The sequence below is a fragment of the Salmo salar genome, chromosome 18 (assembly GCF_965601325.2).
Source record: "Salmo salar chromosome 18, fSalSal1, whole genome shotgun sequence".
Classification (NCBI taxonomy): Eukaryota; Metazoa; Chordata; class Actinopteri; order Salmoniformes; family Salmonidae; genus Salmo; species Salmo salar.
The window spans coordinates 18,891,965-18,910,000 of NC_138308.1; the positions used below are offsets into that span (position 1 = coordinate 18,891,965).

At 46.5% G+C, this 18,036-nt stretch overlaps 1 protein-coding gene across 1 annotated transcript in view; it reads right to left on the reverse strand.

Moving 5' to 3' along the window:
- Positions 1-1,104: 1,104 nt before the first annotated feature.
- The window catches only part of bcl11aa (BCL11 transcription factor A a), a 54,174-nt gene continuing 37,242 nt past the window's right edge, over positions 1,105-18,036 (reverse strand). The window contains exon 3 of the mRNA XM_014154599.3: positions 1,105-6,475. Coding sequence (XP_014010074.1) covers positions 4,254-6,475 — 2,222 coding nt within the window. The 3' untranslated portion in view covers positions 1,105-4,253. The remainder of the gene's footprint in view (positions 6,476-18,036) is intronic.

An 18,036-nucleotide genomic window follows, 5' to 3' on the forward strand; every position in this document is an offset into this window, starting at 1 on the left:
ACTCAACTTACTGCTGGGAGTCAGAATAGTAGAATACACAAGGAGCAGGTTCAAAATGTGGTTGTGCATCAGCAGTTTTGCTCTTGTTATGTCAGATAAAATTTTTTACATTGATAAGTTAGTCTAGCCAGCTATCTAAACTTGTAGTAATCATGGCTGAATACCGACCGGGCATGCAGTGCATGTACCCAGGGGCCCTGACCACCAAGGGTCCCCCATTGATTTTGTTAGTCAATCTCATTCAGATATCATTAAAATGGCATAAATCTTGGCAACATGTGTAGAACTGCAGGAAATTAGCTTTAAAACTAACAAAATGATCTTTGCCATCAAGAGGGGTGCCAGTAACTGTTTTGCCCGCAAGGTGGGGGGGCCCCCCAACCAAATCTCACTTAGGGCCCCCAAAAGGCTAGGGGAGAGGGAGGGGACACTACCAGCACCATGAGTCCCATTGAGGAGTGACATGTACTGTATGTAACATGTATGTGCTCAGAGATAGCGTGAAAACTGTCTGCAGTCACGCCACTACAGCTGCTACCTACATGCACCCACACACAAACACACACACACTTACACTGGCTCGGCTATCCTGGCCCAACAGGTTAGGTGACACAGCACATGTCACATGACCCTTGTACATCCATTGGTGAGCCTGTCACTCCCCCTCTCCCCTTCAGGGCAAAACAAACCAGTGCAGTGCCAGAGGGGAGGGAAGGGCGAGGAGGAACAAGGGGAGGCATGTGGGAAAGTTCAGCAAGTCCGAGTACAGCTCAAGACTGTATGACCTCATTTAGACACACATGCTGTAGAAGCAGTATGACTGGCTGGGGACGGCAACCATGACACCAATATGGTCCCCATTTCATATAGGCCATATGCATACTCTAGACAATCGTGACACACAAACAAACACACACACACACACGCATGAATCACAGGAGGCTGCTGAGGGGAGGACGGCTCATAATAATGGCCGGAACGGAGCAAATGGAATGGGATCAAACACCTGGAAACCACGTGTTTGATGTATTTGTTACCATTCCACGTCATCCACACACTTGGTCTGCTCCAAATATCTAGCCACAAGATGCACAAACAACAGAATTATACTTTCGTTTTTTTTTTATTAATTGTTTTTCAATAAAGGGACAAAATGGGTGTGTGAACAGGATAATGCAGACAACTGCCAGAACACAGACAGTGGTTTTCCCAATACAACTGAACAGAGACCAGAAACAAAATACAACAAAAAGAGATACATTTGTCCAATGACCTTGGGCCACTCTTTCAAAAATAAAGAAATAATATTATAACCAAAAAGAAAAAGTAAAACAAAAAATGATTCATTCCATGCCTCTGTTTTGAACAGAGCATAGGTAATAATAAATAGTAACTCCCATAGTAAAAGATAAAGGTGAAGTTCAAGTTACAACAAACAGCTCTCAGAACAAGAATAGAAAATGCTGATAACAAAATATTCCGCATTGCCATTTACAAAAAAGTCTCAACTCAAGCAGGCTTCTCCACGTCTCCATTTCATTTTCATTTTTAAATATGCTTTGCATATGAAAGTATATCCAATCTAAATATAAAGCACCATTTAGTATTTGGCAATGAAAAAAACCCTGCAAAACATTGATTATTTTTCAAATTCATTTATTTTGACGCTTTTTTAAATCGATGTACTGCATATGAAGTAAGTTCATTTTTTTTCTTCTTAAGATGTTGGAATGTAGTCAGGTGGGATAGGTGGGAAAGACAGAAGCACAAAACAAAACAGCCCGACGTCAGCTTGCATTAATGCTTACAGAATGGCAGCAGGGGGAGGAGGTCCAAACCAAACCAAAGAAGATATGTACAACCACCGGTGAGAGCAGGAACCAGCGCAGCGTGGCAGCCATCTTATGGCCCACTGCGCCCAATGCCACATACTTAATATTTTTTTTTATTGGGTTTTCTTTCATTTCTTTAAACATACAAATAATTCGCACTATATTATCCTGCCAAATTAAAAATATATACCGTGGCAGCTTGTTTTTTTTTTCACTACCAAAAAAGGTACGTAAATACCTTTGAAGAGAACAAGCAACAGTTAAAAATACGAGCCTCAATATAAATACTATAGTGCCTACGCTAAGTGAACATTGAATTCAAATACCATTCTAGACATACAGAAAAAAGTAGACCATAAATGTGTTTAAGCATAGGAATTGACATGAGTGTGCATCTTCCTATATTTAAGTTCTCTGTTATATATTCATATATAATCTTAAGCCTTTCCCCAATGCAAATTTTATTCAACCTGAAGAGCCGCGAAGAGCCAAGGCAAAATAAAAAGTCACTGATTTTTTTTCTCCAATCTATATATACTGTGATCGGGTCTTGAACACCACCAAGACAGAGAGGAAAAGAGAAACAACAACAAACTTAAATACAGTTTCCCCTAAAGATAATGACGTGTTATAAAAAAAAATGTCATTTTAATATCTATACCAAAAAAAGAAAAAGATTTGTACAAAAAAAAAATATCTTGCAGTGTGAGCAGCAAGTTTGTTATCTAGCTGAGGGAGTTTTTACCCAGTCACACCACTGAGTGCTTTGCTGGGGTTTCTTGGGGTTAAATAACAATGGTCAGAGGTGAAGGATAAGGGTCAAGGGGTGGGGGGTGGAGTGGCTGGCAACAGATTCTGTATTCGTCACTATATAAAACAACGGAATTTTAGTCATCAGTCAGCATTTTAGCAAGTTTTCCCTTAAGCGTATACCTGTAAACTGGGAAAATTGAACAGTGCAATTATAGGACAATTTTGTCCTATAAATGACAGTCTAACTTTAGACTCGACCGCTGTACCGACGTTGTACCAACGTTAGACATTTTTAGAGTATCTGTACAGACTCTGAGGCAGAGTGACAAGTGCTCTTTCACCATCGACTGGGGCGGATGTCTGCAACTCAACGAGGAAAAAAAACTCCTTTCACGTCAACACAAACAGCAAACAGTACAAAAACAGGAAGCTAATAAAGGTACATCTGCCCTGTATTACAAACCCCTGTATGATTATATTGTCTCCACCTCCTTTTCAAGAGCCCTGGCATGGGTACAACTGCCTTTCTTAAAGATTTTCTTCTTTTCTTTTAAGTTTAGGCAATTCATAGATGGATAGAACGTTTAAATGTATTGTCAAAAAAAGAAAGAAAAAAGAAAAAAAAGAAGAAAGACATCTCCCCCCAACCATTCTGTTAGCTTCTAATTATTTGTAACTTTTCTGACTAGCTTGTTTTCATTTGAATGTCCTCGTATCGTCTGGTGTGCTGGGAGCTTAGACACTGCCTGCACCCGCACTGCTAAATCCAAGCAGCATCATAGGTTTGTGCTACTGCAAATACATGCCAGCTCTCAAGTCCTCACAACACTATAAAAGTCCCACGAATTTAGGATTGTACATTACAGAGCATCTTTGTGTTCAGTACCTCCGTACCAGAAATTAAATATACAAACAGTTCAGTTATACACAATACTGCCTGTACCGTGCCTGCTGAAAACTTCACAATTTAAAGATACTATAATACATAGCAGATAGGAAGATTATTAACCAATGCAGTTTCAAGATATCAAAGGCACTCTTTTTTTTTGTTTTACCAAATGATAGTACAAATTCAAATCTTAAATCATCCTCGTCTTTTTGAAGTAATCCAAAGGCTGTCACTGCTTTGCCTTTAGTAATCAAGCCAATTCATAGATGATTCTTTAACCCCATGGGGACAGAACATATTTTAGAAAGATGAAGGTTAAGTGCGATTCCCAGGTCGTCCAGAGAGGGTTAAGCTGAAGACTGTACATGATATGTGGTATGCAGCATGGTCGTTTCATTCTTGTCTTTTCTTTTTTGAAATAAAAACAGAACAAGAAAACAGCAACACATTTTACTCAACAACTAACCAACCAGGGACAATTTCATTGTTTTTTTAATTAGCCAAAACATACCATGCATGCTGTCTAATTATCAAAAATGGGAAAGGATAATCGAAAAAGAAAATAAGTACACAACATGTAAATTATTGCACAAGAGAAAGGCTCGAAGTTTTGCGTCAATGCAATAGTATTGCCCCGATACAGATCATGCATTCAAGGAGTAATGGAAACGGGGTGTGCTGGTCCAGAGCACGTTGTCTTAGCTTCCACCGGACTGGTGAAAGAAGAAGGGAGAATGTACAGGGGACTGGGGAGGGAGGGAGGGCTGATGAAACCCCCACTACTCCGACTTAATTTCGGCACTCAAGGGGCGGTCACTGTGCCATTTTTTCATGTGTTTCTCCAAGGTACTGTACACGCTGAAGGGCATCTGACAGATCTCACACTTGAACACGTCCTTGCCGATCTGCCCGTGTGTCTTCATGTGGCGTGTGAGCTTGCTGCTTTGGGCGCAGGCGTAGTTGCACAGCCCACACTTGTAGGGCCTCTCTCCCGTGTGGCTGCGCCGGTGCACCGTTAGGTTGCTGCAGTTCTTAAAAATCTTGCCACAGTACTCACAGGTGTCGCTGCGACGGCTGCTGTCCTTGGAGCCAGGTCGAGTCAGCGGAGCCCCAAGGTGGGGCGTGCTCCCCCCGCTCCCCGTCCCGCTGCGGCCCGACACCCCCCCATCCAGTTCCCCAGGCGGGGTGGAGAAGCGCAGGCTGCCATTCTCCGACGAGTGCTCCGAGGGAGAAGAGGCAAAGGGCGATTGTCTGGAGTCCCCCGGGAAGTTCAGAAAGGGGTCCTTGAATTGTCGGGAGGCAGCGTATCCGGCCAGCCACTGGGAGTAGACGTTTTCTGTGTTGGGGATGGTGGGTGTAGGCAAGTCAAACTCCTTCTCCAGCTTGATGCGTTTGGAGAAGGGGCTGAGGGGGCTGGGGCTGCCCAGGAGCAGCTTCTTGGAGAGGCCCACCGAGGCAGCTTCGCTGGGGGATGTGCCGCGCCCGTTGATGGTCACAGCCGATATGCAGCCCCCCTCGCCGCGGTCCGACTCCAGCGCTGAATCCTTGTCACACATCTGCCGTTGTGTGTGCTCGCGGTTTTGGTGATGGTGTGTGTGGTTTTCTTGGCCCAGCGCGCTGCGCTTGTGTGCGTGAAAGGCTTCGCTGAAGTGCTGCATGCTGGCCGCCAACCCCATGCCCTGCATCACTTCAGGCAGCGAGCGAGGGATGGAACCCTCATCTCCTCCTACCAGACGACCCACAACCTCCCCGTTCCCAATGCTGCCATTGTTCTCATGGTGCCGCGCTGCCTCCAGACTCAAGCTGAAGTGGTAGCTGTTGTTGTTCCTCCTAGCTCCATCCACTTTCTCTTCTTCCTCCTCCTCCCCCTCCTCTTCCTCCTCTTCCCCCTCTTCTTCTTCTTCCTCCTCTTCCTCCTCCTCCTCTTCTTCCTCCTCCTCCTCGCCATTCTCCCGGCGCAGGCGGTTGTTCTCACTCTTAAGCTTGGCCACCACTGACTTGAGGGCGCTGCTGGCGCTGCCCATTCGCTCGCTGGTGCCCGGCTCGGGTGAGGAGGCTGCAGAGAGCCCATCTTCTGACTTTTCGGCGTTGGGCGAGCCCGACTTGTGCATGTGTGTCTTCATGTGGCGCTTGAGTTTGCTGGCCTGGGTGCAGGCGTGGTCACACAGACTGCACTTGTAGGGCTTCTCGCCCGTGTGGCTGCGCCGGTGCACGATGAGATTACTCTGGAACTTGAAGCTCTTGCCGCAGAACTCGCACGACTTGGTCTTCAGAGGAGTGGAAGGCTGGGGGCCTGAGGGGGGCAGCGGGGTGCTGGGGGTGGTATGGGAACCCGAAGGGGACTGCATGGAGGGAGGAAGGGGAGGGGGGGTGGACAGGTAGGGAGGCTTGCCCCCACCGCCACATCCTCCACCTCCTCCACCGGACTGGAATGGTTGGAGCAGCCGTTGCATAGGGCTGGGCCGGTTGGGAGAGTGGGGGGGAGTGGACCCTGAGGTGTTGCCCGCCAGCTCCCTCAGCCGGCGGGAGAAGTCCATGGCCGATGGTGGGTCCAGGGGCATGGGAGGGTTGAGGCGCAGCACCCTGTCGAAGGCACTCGGATGGTGGGCTGCCAGCGCCAGCTCCTCTGGGCTCAGGTGGTGGGGGTCCAGGTGGTGGCGCGGAGGGGGGCTGAAGAGCGGCGGCGTCGGGGGGAAACGCTGCTGTCCACCCCCTCCGTCCCGGCCCCCCGAGCCTGATCCTGGGATGCGGAGGAGGCTAAAGGGGCTGGCCTCGGAGGGCAGGTGGAGGCCGTGGAGGGGGGGCTGTGAGGGGCAGTCTGCACCCCCGCCCAGGGAGGAGGGTCTGCCCATGCGGGGGGTGAGGGGGCTGCCATGGCCATGTTCGCTCTCCAGGTAGATGCGGAAGCCATGGGTATTCTGGGCGTGCTGGAGCAGGAACCAGGCGCTGCCGTAGGCCTGTTTACAGGTGGTGCAGGTGTAGGTACTGGGCTCTTCCTTACCTGCAGGGGGACAGAGAGGAAGAGGGGACACAGAGTTAGACTCATGTTCACAACATCAATCAATTCATTCAATAATATACATTACTGATCCCAAAGGAAATGAGTTAGAGAGTTCAGCTCCATTCAGCTGTGCTGCATTTGACTCGTGCTTGACTGTCTTATGGATCAAATATATTTTAAGAAAGCCCCTAAAAATCGGGAGGTCGTAGCTTCCTCTAGCCTACTATGGGACACTGTTATCCCGGGTGACTGTGAGCAGCCTCTCAGCTTGCTACAAAGCAAACAATGACCGCTGTCCCCGCAGAGAACACACTCCGCAGAAAACCCACTCCCATTGATGTACAGAAATAACCCCTAACCCGAGAAACACACCCCCACTAAGCATAGCAGATACTACTACAGTACTAAGGAGGACTAAGAAGTGTATGCCTCTAATTTTGGATTTGTTCATTTAGACAGAAGTCACATCGACACAGACAGTATAACTGTGTTATAATCCTTTACTCTGAATGGTGGTGCGCACACACACACACACACACACACACACACACACACACACACACAAAAAGAAAAGCCTCTTGCGGTGCATAAATAGAACTGCCCTCTCAATCGCGGCCCAGTGAAGTATTCCGCCGCTTGTGACAGCAAAGGAACATTTAAATCAATAATTGACTTTGAATGGCTCTCTGACAATGACCTGTGGTCCGCTTCACAATGCATGTGTAATCTCATTAAGGCCAGCCCGCTCCTCCATCAGCTCATTTGCAAGATTAGATCATAAACGGGCCGCCGCTGAAAGCCTTTCAATATGAAACCAGTTATATGGATGCAGACTCATGCACAGTCACACACACAGGCATGTACATGCACGCGGGCTCACACACACACGCGGCTATGAGAAAAACCCAGTACTGATTATCCAATAAAGATTTCTGCTCCACTGCTCTGCTAGCCTAAATACACAGATTCTCCTAAATGCCCACACATGCCACACACACACACACACACACACACACACACACACACACACACACACACACACACACACACACACACACACACACACACACACACACACACACACACACAGAAATACAAACATTTAGACAGTAAACAGATTAATGCTGAAACGTAAAACACAACGAGAGTGGGGTGTTTTGTGGTATCTTGGTCCACCTGTGAGTCATTCAGCGCATATACCCAGGGACCCTCTACAGGCTGGTTCCCTTTCAGAATAATTACTGTAGCACTCTCAGACGACACAGGAGACACAAGGAGACTCGCACAAGCCTCAAACGAGATTAAGGCGAGCCTCAAACGAGACTAAGGAGAGCCTCAAACGAGACTAAGGCGAGGCTCAAACGAGACTAAGGCGAGCCTCAAACGAGACTAAGGCGAGGCTCAAACGAGACTAAGGCGAGCCTCAAACGAGACTAAGGCGAGCCTCAAATGAGACTAGGGCGAGCCTCAAACGAGACTAGGGCGAGCCTCAATCGAGACTAAGGCGAGCCTCAAACGAGACTAGGGCGAGCCTCAAACGAGACTAGGGCGAGCCTCAAACGAGCCTGAAGAAGAAGCTCTAACAGGTGAGCCTTAGACCATATAATTTCACTAAAAAGGAAAAAATATACAGGAAATTAACGTTTTATTATTTGCCTATTAAAATGAGCAATTTGATGCAAATTAAATAGAAAATGTATCCATCTACTTTATTCTCAGAATGACAAGCCAAATATTTAGCTCTGCAAGCATGCCAGACAAGATAAATATCACATTGGCAATAATTATCCAGGATACATTTCCAGATAAAAAGCAATTTTGTGATAAAGGGCTGTATAGTCCATTGAATCAACAGAGGGGTCAGTCACTAAAGCTTCCATACTCATGCTAATGACGAGCAGTAGGAACCCAGAAAATGAGAGACAACACTAAAAGGGATTTATGGTTTACCTTCCCGCTTTTATCCTCCCCAACTGCAATTTACTTGCAGATCCAAAAAACTAAGGGTCAACACTGTCAACAACAAAAAGCCATCAGTTAGTGTGCTGTGTGTGTATCCGTGTGTGTGCGTGTCTCAGTGTGTGTGCATGCATGCGTGTGTGTGTGTGTGCGCGCGCGAAGCCGTGCGTGTGTGTGAGGTGTCATATTTCCCAATGACATATTTCTTACACAACCTTTTCTCTTCTTTTTGTGGCGGATATACTATATATAGTGTGTGAGGTAGAACGGTGTGCAGAGAGAAAGACTCTACGTGTGTGAGCATGTGTGTACGTGAGAGGCTAACAGTTGCTACTGGGTTGTGTGAGAAGGGGGTGAGTGAGTGAAAGGCGTGAGACTCGGCGGTTGGGTAGAATAATCCTGTTAAGACACTCAGACCCCTTTGTGTTCTGTCTGGGTCTAGCACGCTGTCTGAGCACTGGAAGAATTCACACACACAGATGCACGCACGCACACACACACTTATCTTTCACCACCCACAGATTGGGAAGACTAGCATTAGCTGGTAAATTATGGACAATTAGAATAGTCAAAAATGTCTGCTAATTGATGCCACCTTGCCCCTATGTATTATTTTCGTTTTCATTGAGAGTTGTTTCTTCTCACATATACATTTATTGATGTGCAAGAGCCTTGGAAAAAGTTGAAATGATTGGAAGTGTCTGAAATCTAGGCTTCCGAGTGCCCTAACAGCCTGCTTGTAATTCAGGCATTGCTCAGTTCATTGAAGAAGACTACCCAGAGCTCAGCGAAAGAGTTGAGGAAGGTGGATAGAGACAGAATGTGTGAGGGAGAGAGAGACAGACAGAGATAGAGAGACAGAGACAGAGAGAGAGAGACAGACAGAAACAGACAGTGACAGACAGAGACAGAGAGAGACAGACAGACAGAGACAGAGACAGAGAGACAGACAGAGAGACATAGAGAGAGACAGATGACTGTAGAGATTGGCAGCAGTCTGTTTAGATCGCAGACGGAGAGAAACAGGAGTGAGGGAGAGAAAGATAGGAGAAAGAGAGAGAGAGAGAGAGAGAGAGAGAGAGAGAGAGAGAAGAGAGAGCAGTAATGTTACATGCTGCCAGCTTTTAACACTGGGAAATGTCCGAGCCATGTAAGCAGCAATGAGCCATCAGAGAACAAGAGAGGAAGAAGGAGGAAGAGAGAGAGAAAGTGAGCTCCCACACACACACTGTGCCAGACATACACACACATACACCATATTACCCCACATTATACACACACATATACTATATCACCCCACATTATACACACATATACTATATCACCCCACATTATACACACATATACTGTATCACCCCACATTATACACACATATACTGTGTCACCCCACATTATACACACATATACTGTATCACCCCACATTATACACACATATACTATATCAACCCACATTATACACACAGATATACCATATCACCCCACATTATACACACACATACACTATATCACCCCACATTATACACACACATATACTATATCACCCCACATTATACACACATATACTATATCACCCCACATTATACACACATATACTGTATCACCCCACATTATACACACATATACTGTATCACCCCACATTATACACACATATACTATGTCAACCCACATTATACACACAGATATACCATATCACCCCACATTATACACACACATACACTATATCACCCCACATTATACACAAAGATACATCATATCACCCCACATTATACACACACATACTGCCATCACACATGCTCTAACATAGTACACCCTCCCTACTTCCATGTCAACACACTCACTTCACACACACACACACACACACACACACACACACACACACACACACACACACACACACATACACACACACACACTCCTCCCTCCTGAATCCTCCTCCCCCTCCCCCCCCCCCCCCCTCCTCCCTCTCTGCGGATGACTTTGTCAACCATTTTGAAAGTTGACGACATCCGATCCTCGTTTGTTAAGTCAAACGACACCGCTGGTCCTGCTCACACTGCCCTACCCTGTGCTTTGACCTCTTTCTCCCCTCTCTCTCCAGATGAAATCTCGCGTCTTGTGACGGCCGGCCGCCCAACCTGCCCACTTGACCCTATCCCCTCCTCTCTTCTCCAGACCATTTCCGGAGACCTTCTCCCTTACCTCACCTCGCTCATCATCTCATCCTTGACCGCTAGCTACGTCCCTTCCGTCTTCAAGAGAGCGAGAGTTGCACCCCTTCTGAAAAAACCTACACTCGATCCCTCCGATGTCAACAACTACAGACCAGTTTCCCTGCTTTATTTTCTCTCCAAAACTCTTGAGTGTGCCGTCCTTGGCCAGCTCTCTTGCTATCTCTCTCAGAATGACCTTCTTGATCCAAATCAGTCAGGTTTCAAGACTGGTCATTCAACTGAGACTGCTCTTCTCTGTGTCACGGAGGCTCTCCGCACTGCTAAAGCTAACTCTCTCTCCTCTGCTCTCATCCTCCTAGACCTATCTGCTGCCTTTGATACGGTGAACCATCAGATCCTCCTCTCCACCCTCTCCGAGTTGGGCATCTCCGGCGCGGCCCACGCTTGGATTGCGTCCTACCTGACAGGTCGCTCCTACCAGGTGGTGTGGCGAGAATCTGTCTCCGCACCACGTGCTCTCACCACTGGTGTCCCCCAGGGCTCTGTTCTAGGCCCTCTCCTATTCTCGCTATACACCAGGTCACTTGGCTCTGTCATATCCTCACATGGTCTCTCCTATCATTGCTATGCAGACGACACACAATTAATCTTCTCCTTTCCCCCTTCTGATAACCAGGTGGCGAATCGCATCTCTGCATGTCTGGCAGACATATCAGTGTGGATGACGGATCACCACCTCAAGCTGAACCTCGGCAAGACGGAGCTGCTCTTCCTCCCGGGGAAGGACTGCCCGTTCCATGATCTCGCCATCACGGTTGACAACTCCATTGTGTCCTCCTCCCAGAGTGCTAAGAACCTTGGCGTGACCCTGGACAACACCCTGTCGTTCTCTACTAACATCAAGGCGGTGACCCGATCCTGTAGGTTCATGCTCTACAACATTCACAGAGTACGACCCTGCCTCACACAGGAAGCGGCGCAGGTCCTAATCCAGGCACTTGTCATCTCCCGTCTGGATTACTGCAACTCGCTGTTGGCTGGGCTCCCTGCCTGTGCCATTAAACCCCTACAACTCATCCAGAACGCCGCAGCCTGTCTGGTGTTCAACCTTCCCAAGTTCTCTCACGCACCCCGCTCCTCCGCTCTCTCCACTGGCTTCCAGTTGAAGCTCGCATCTGCTACAAGACCATGGTGCTTGCCTACGGAGCTGTGAGGGGAACGGCACCTCCGTACCTTCAGGCTCTGATCAGGCCCTACACCCAAACGAGGGCACTGCGTTCATCCACCTCTGGCCTGCTCGCCTCCCTACCTCTGAGGAAGCACAGTTCCCGCTCAGCCCAGTCAAAACTGTTCGCTGCTCTGGCACCCCAATGGTGGAACAAGCTCCCTCACGACGCCAGGACAGCGGAGTCAATCACCACCTTCCGGAGACACCTGAAACCCCACCTCTTTAAGGAATACCTAGGATAGGATAAAGTAATCCTTCTAACCCCCCCCCCTTAAAAGATTTAGATGCACTATTGTAAAGTGGTTGTTCCACTGGATATCATAAGGTGAATCCACCAATTTGTAAGTCGCTCTGGATAAGAGCGTCTGCTAAATGACTTAAATGTAAATGTAAAAAAAGTATTAAACCTGATTAAAGCTGAGGACACTACTGAGGCACTAGGGCAGTGTTAGATGTGCGAAGGTGGCAGAAAGCTTGGCACACACACAGAGGTGGCACACACACACACACACACACACACACACACACACACACACACACACACACACACACACACACACACACACACACACACACAGAAAGTCAGTGAGGTTTGATAGTGAAACATGAGACTGGATGGAAGGAAACGTGTGCTGAAACTTCCCCTGCTTACTGCATCTCTCAAGGGAAACACACCACTCTGAGCAGATCGCTTTACAGGCCTAAAATATCTCCACTGTACCAAGCTGTGAAGACACACCCACACACACCATCTAAAACACACCCACACACACAATCTAAAACACACCCACACACACCATCTAAAACACACCCACACACACCATCTAAAACACACCCACACACACACCATCTAAAACACACCCACACACACCATCTAAAACACACACACACACCATCTAAAACACACACACCCACACACACCATCTAAAACACACCCACAAACATCAACTAAAATACACACACACACCAACTAACACACACCCACACACACCAACTAAAATAAACACACACACACCAACTAACACACACCCACACACACCAACTAAAATACACACACACACACACACCAAGTAACACACACCCACACCAACTAACACACCCACACACACCAACTAAAATACACACACACACACACCAACTAACACACACCCACACCAACTAAAACACACACACACCCACACACACCAACTAAAACACACCCACACACACCAACTAAAACACACCCACACACACCAACTAAAACACACCCACACACACCAACTAAAACACACACACACACACCAACTAAAACACACCCACAAACACCAACTAAAACACACACACACCAACTAAAACACACCCACAAACACCAACTAAAACACACACACACACACACCAACTAAAACACACCCACAAACACCAACTAAAACACACCCACAAACACCAACTAAAACACACACACACACACACCAACTAAAACACACCCACAAACACCAACTAAAACACACCCACACACACCAACTAAACACACACACACACACCAACTAAAACACACCCACACACACCAACTAAAACACACCCACAAACACCAACTAAAACACACACACACACACCAACTAAAACACACACACACACACCAACTAAAACACACCCACAAACACCAACTAAAACACACACACACACACCAACTAAAACACACCCACAAACACCAACTAAAACACACACACACACACACCAACTAAAACACACCCACAAACACCAACTAAAACACACCCACACACACCAACTAAAACACACCCACACACACCAACTAAAACACACCCACAAACACCAACTAAAACACACACACACACCAACTAAAACACACCCACAAACACCAACTAAAACACACACACACACACCAACTAAAACACACCCACAAACACCAACTAAAACACACACACACACACACACACCAACTAAAACACACCCACAAACACCAACTAAAACACACCCACACACACCAACTAAAACACACCCACAAACACCAACTAAAACACACCCACACACACCAACTAAAACACACCCACAAACACCAACTAAAACACACCCACACACACCAACTAAAACACACCCACAAACACCAACTAAAACACACCCACACACACCAACTAAAACACACCCACACACACCAACTAAAACACACCCACAAACACCAACTAAAACACACCCACACACACAAATAAAACACACCCACAAACACCAACTAAAACACACACACACACACCAACTAAAACACACCCACAAACACCAACTAAAACACACACACACACACACCAACTAAAACACATCCACAAACACCAACTAAAACACACACACCAACTAAAACACACCCACAAACACCAACTAAACACACCCACAAACACCAACTAAAACACACACACACACACCAACTAAAACACACCCACACACACCAACTAAAACACACCCACACACACCAACTAAAACACACCCACACACACCAACTAAAACACACACACACACACACCAACTAAAACACACCCACACACACCACCTAAAACACACACACACACACACCAACTAAAACACACCCACACACACCAACTAAAACACACCCACACACACCAACTAAAACACACACCACACACACACCAACTAAAACACACACACACACACACACCAACTAAAACACACCCACACACACCAACTAAAACACACCCACACACACCAACTAAAACACACCCACACACACCAACTAAAACACACCCACACACACCAACTAAAACACACCCACACACACCAACTAAAACACACACACATACCAACTAAAACACACCCACACACCCAACCACCCACACACACCCCCACCACCCCCACACCACACCAACACACCACACCCACAAACCACCAACTAAAACACACCCACAAACACCAACTAAAACACACCCACAAACACCAACTAAAACACACCCACACACACCAACTAAAACACACACACACACACCAACTAAAACACACCCACACACACCAACTAAAACACACCCACAAACACCAACTAAAACACACACACACACACCAACTAAAACACACACACACACACCAACTAAAACACACCCACAAACACCAACTAAAACACACACACACACACCAACTAAAACACACCCACAAACACCAACTAAAACACACACACACACACACCAACTAAAACACACCCACAAACACCAACTAAAACACACCCACACACACCAACTAAAACACACCCACACACACCAACTAAAACACACCCACAAACACCAACTAAAACACACACACACACCAACTAAAACACACCCACAAACACCAACTAAAACACACACACACACACCAACTAAACACACCCACAAACACCAACTAAACACACACACACACACACACACCAACTAAAACACACCCACAAACACCAACTAAACACACCCACACACACCAACTAAAACACACCCACAAACACCAACTAAAACACACCCACACACACCAACTAAAACACACCCACAAACACCAACTAAAACACACCCACACACACCAACTAAAACACACCCACAAACACCAACTAAAACACACCCACACACACCAACTAAAACACACCCACACACACCAACTAAAACACACCCACAAACACCAACTAAAACACACCCACACACACAAAATAAAACACACCCACAAACACCAACTAAAACACACACACACACACCAACTAAAACACACCCACAAACACCAACTAAAACACACACACACACACACCAACTAAAACACATCCACAAACACCAACTAAAACACACACACCAACTAAAACACACCCACAAACACCAACTAAAACACACCCACAAACACCAACTAAAACACACACACACACACCAACTAAAACACACCCACACACACCAACTAAAACACACCCACACACACCAACTAAAACACACCCACAAACACCAACTAAAACACACACACCCACACCAACTAAAACACACCCACACACACCAACTAAAACACACACACACACACACCAACTAAAACACACACACACACACCAACTAAAACACACCCACACACACCAACTAAAACACACACACCCACACCAACTAAAACACACCCACACACACCAACTAAAACACACACACACACACACACCAACTAAAACACACCCACACACACCAACTAAAACACACCCACACACACCAACTAAAACACACCCACACACACCAACTAAAACACACCCACACACACCAACTAAAACACACCCACACACACCAACTAAAACACACACACATACCAACTAAAACACACCCACAAACACCAACTAAAACACACCCACACACACCAACTAAAACACACACACACACACCAACTAAAACACACCCACAAACACCAACTAAAACACACCCACAAACACCAACTAAAACACACACACACACACCAACTAAAACACACACACACACACACACCAACTAAAACACACCCACACACACCAACTAAAACACACACACACACACACCAACTAAAACACACACACACACACCAACTAAAACACACCCACACACACCAACTAAAACACACACACCCACACCAACTAAAACACACACACACACACCAACTAAAACACACACACACACACACACACCAACTAAAACACACCCACACACACCAACTAAAACACACCCACACACACCAACTAAAACACACCCACACACACCAACTAAAACACACCCACACACACCAACTAAAACACACACACACACCAACTAAAACACACCCACAAACACCAACTAAAACACACCCACACACACCAACTAAAACACACACACACACACCAACTAAAACACACCCACAAACACCAACTAAAACACACCCACAAACACCAACTAAAACACACACACACACACCAACTAAAACACACACACACACACACACCAACTAAAACACACCCACAAACACCAACTAAAACACACCCACAAACACCAACTAAAACACACCCACACACACCAACTAAAACACACACACACACACCAACTAAAACACACCCACAAACACCAACTAAAACACACCCACAAACACCAACTAAAACACACACACACACACCAACTAAAACACACCCACAAACACCAACTAAAACACACCCACAAACACCAACTAAAACACACCCACAAACACCAACTAAAACACACCCACACACACCAACTAAAACACACCCACAAACACCAACTAAAACACACCCACAAACACCAACTAAAACACACACACAAACACCAACTAAAACACACACACACACACACCAAGCTGTAAGACTCACAGTACACTCTTAGAAAAAAGGTGCTATCTAGAACTTAAAAGGGTGCTTCAGCTGTCCCCATATGAGAACCCCTTTGAAGAACCCTTGTTGGTTTCAAATAGAACCGTTTTGGGTTCTACGTGGAACCCAACATGGTTTTACCTGGTTCCAAAAAGGGTACATTATTATCATTATTGTTTTTTTATATTGAACCCATTCAGAGGAATCTGCCTTCCACGTAAAATAGAAAGGATTTCAGGGAGGAAGAGATAGTAGAGAGGGTATCTATCTGGGTAGAGAGGGGACATCTCTGTGTTCCGTCTGGACGGGTGGCAGTGGCAAACAAAGATGTATGCCAGCTTTAAACAGCTTGGGCAGCCTGGGCCACAGACATACACCGTCTCCTATTGCTCATCTACCATCTTACCAAGCATACCACCTCTACCTGAACCAATGTCACACACAGACGCACGCACACATCATGTGCACGCACACACACCCAACGCAATGTAAACACACTCCCAACCGTTCCACATGTAATACCCCGCCCATTCACATAATATGCAAAACTGCTACCCCCATCCCCCACTCTACACATTACACACACTACACACTGCCCTAACACGCATCACAAACACTGACAAGCAGAACAAACGGCCATTAGACCATTTGGACAGTTCCCTTTGTCCCCTGTTCCCCATCTCTCGTCGCCTTTACTCTCTCTTATTCACTATCTCTCCATCCCCCTTCTCTCTATCTCAGTTTCTTTCAGTCACTCTGTTGATCCCTCCCTCCAGTGTGAAGCTCCATCTCTCTCGCTACCTCTCTTAAGCCCACTCCCTTTCTCCCTTTCTCTCTCTCCCTCTCACTTACCCTTTCTCTCTCTCTTTCTCTCTTTCCTTCTCTTTCCATCTCGCTCTCCTTC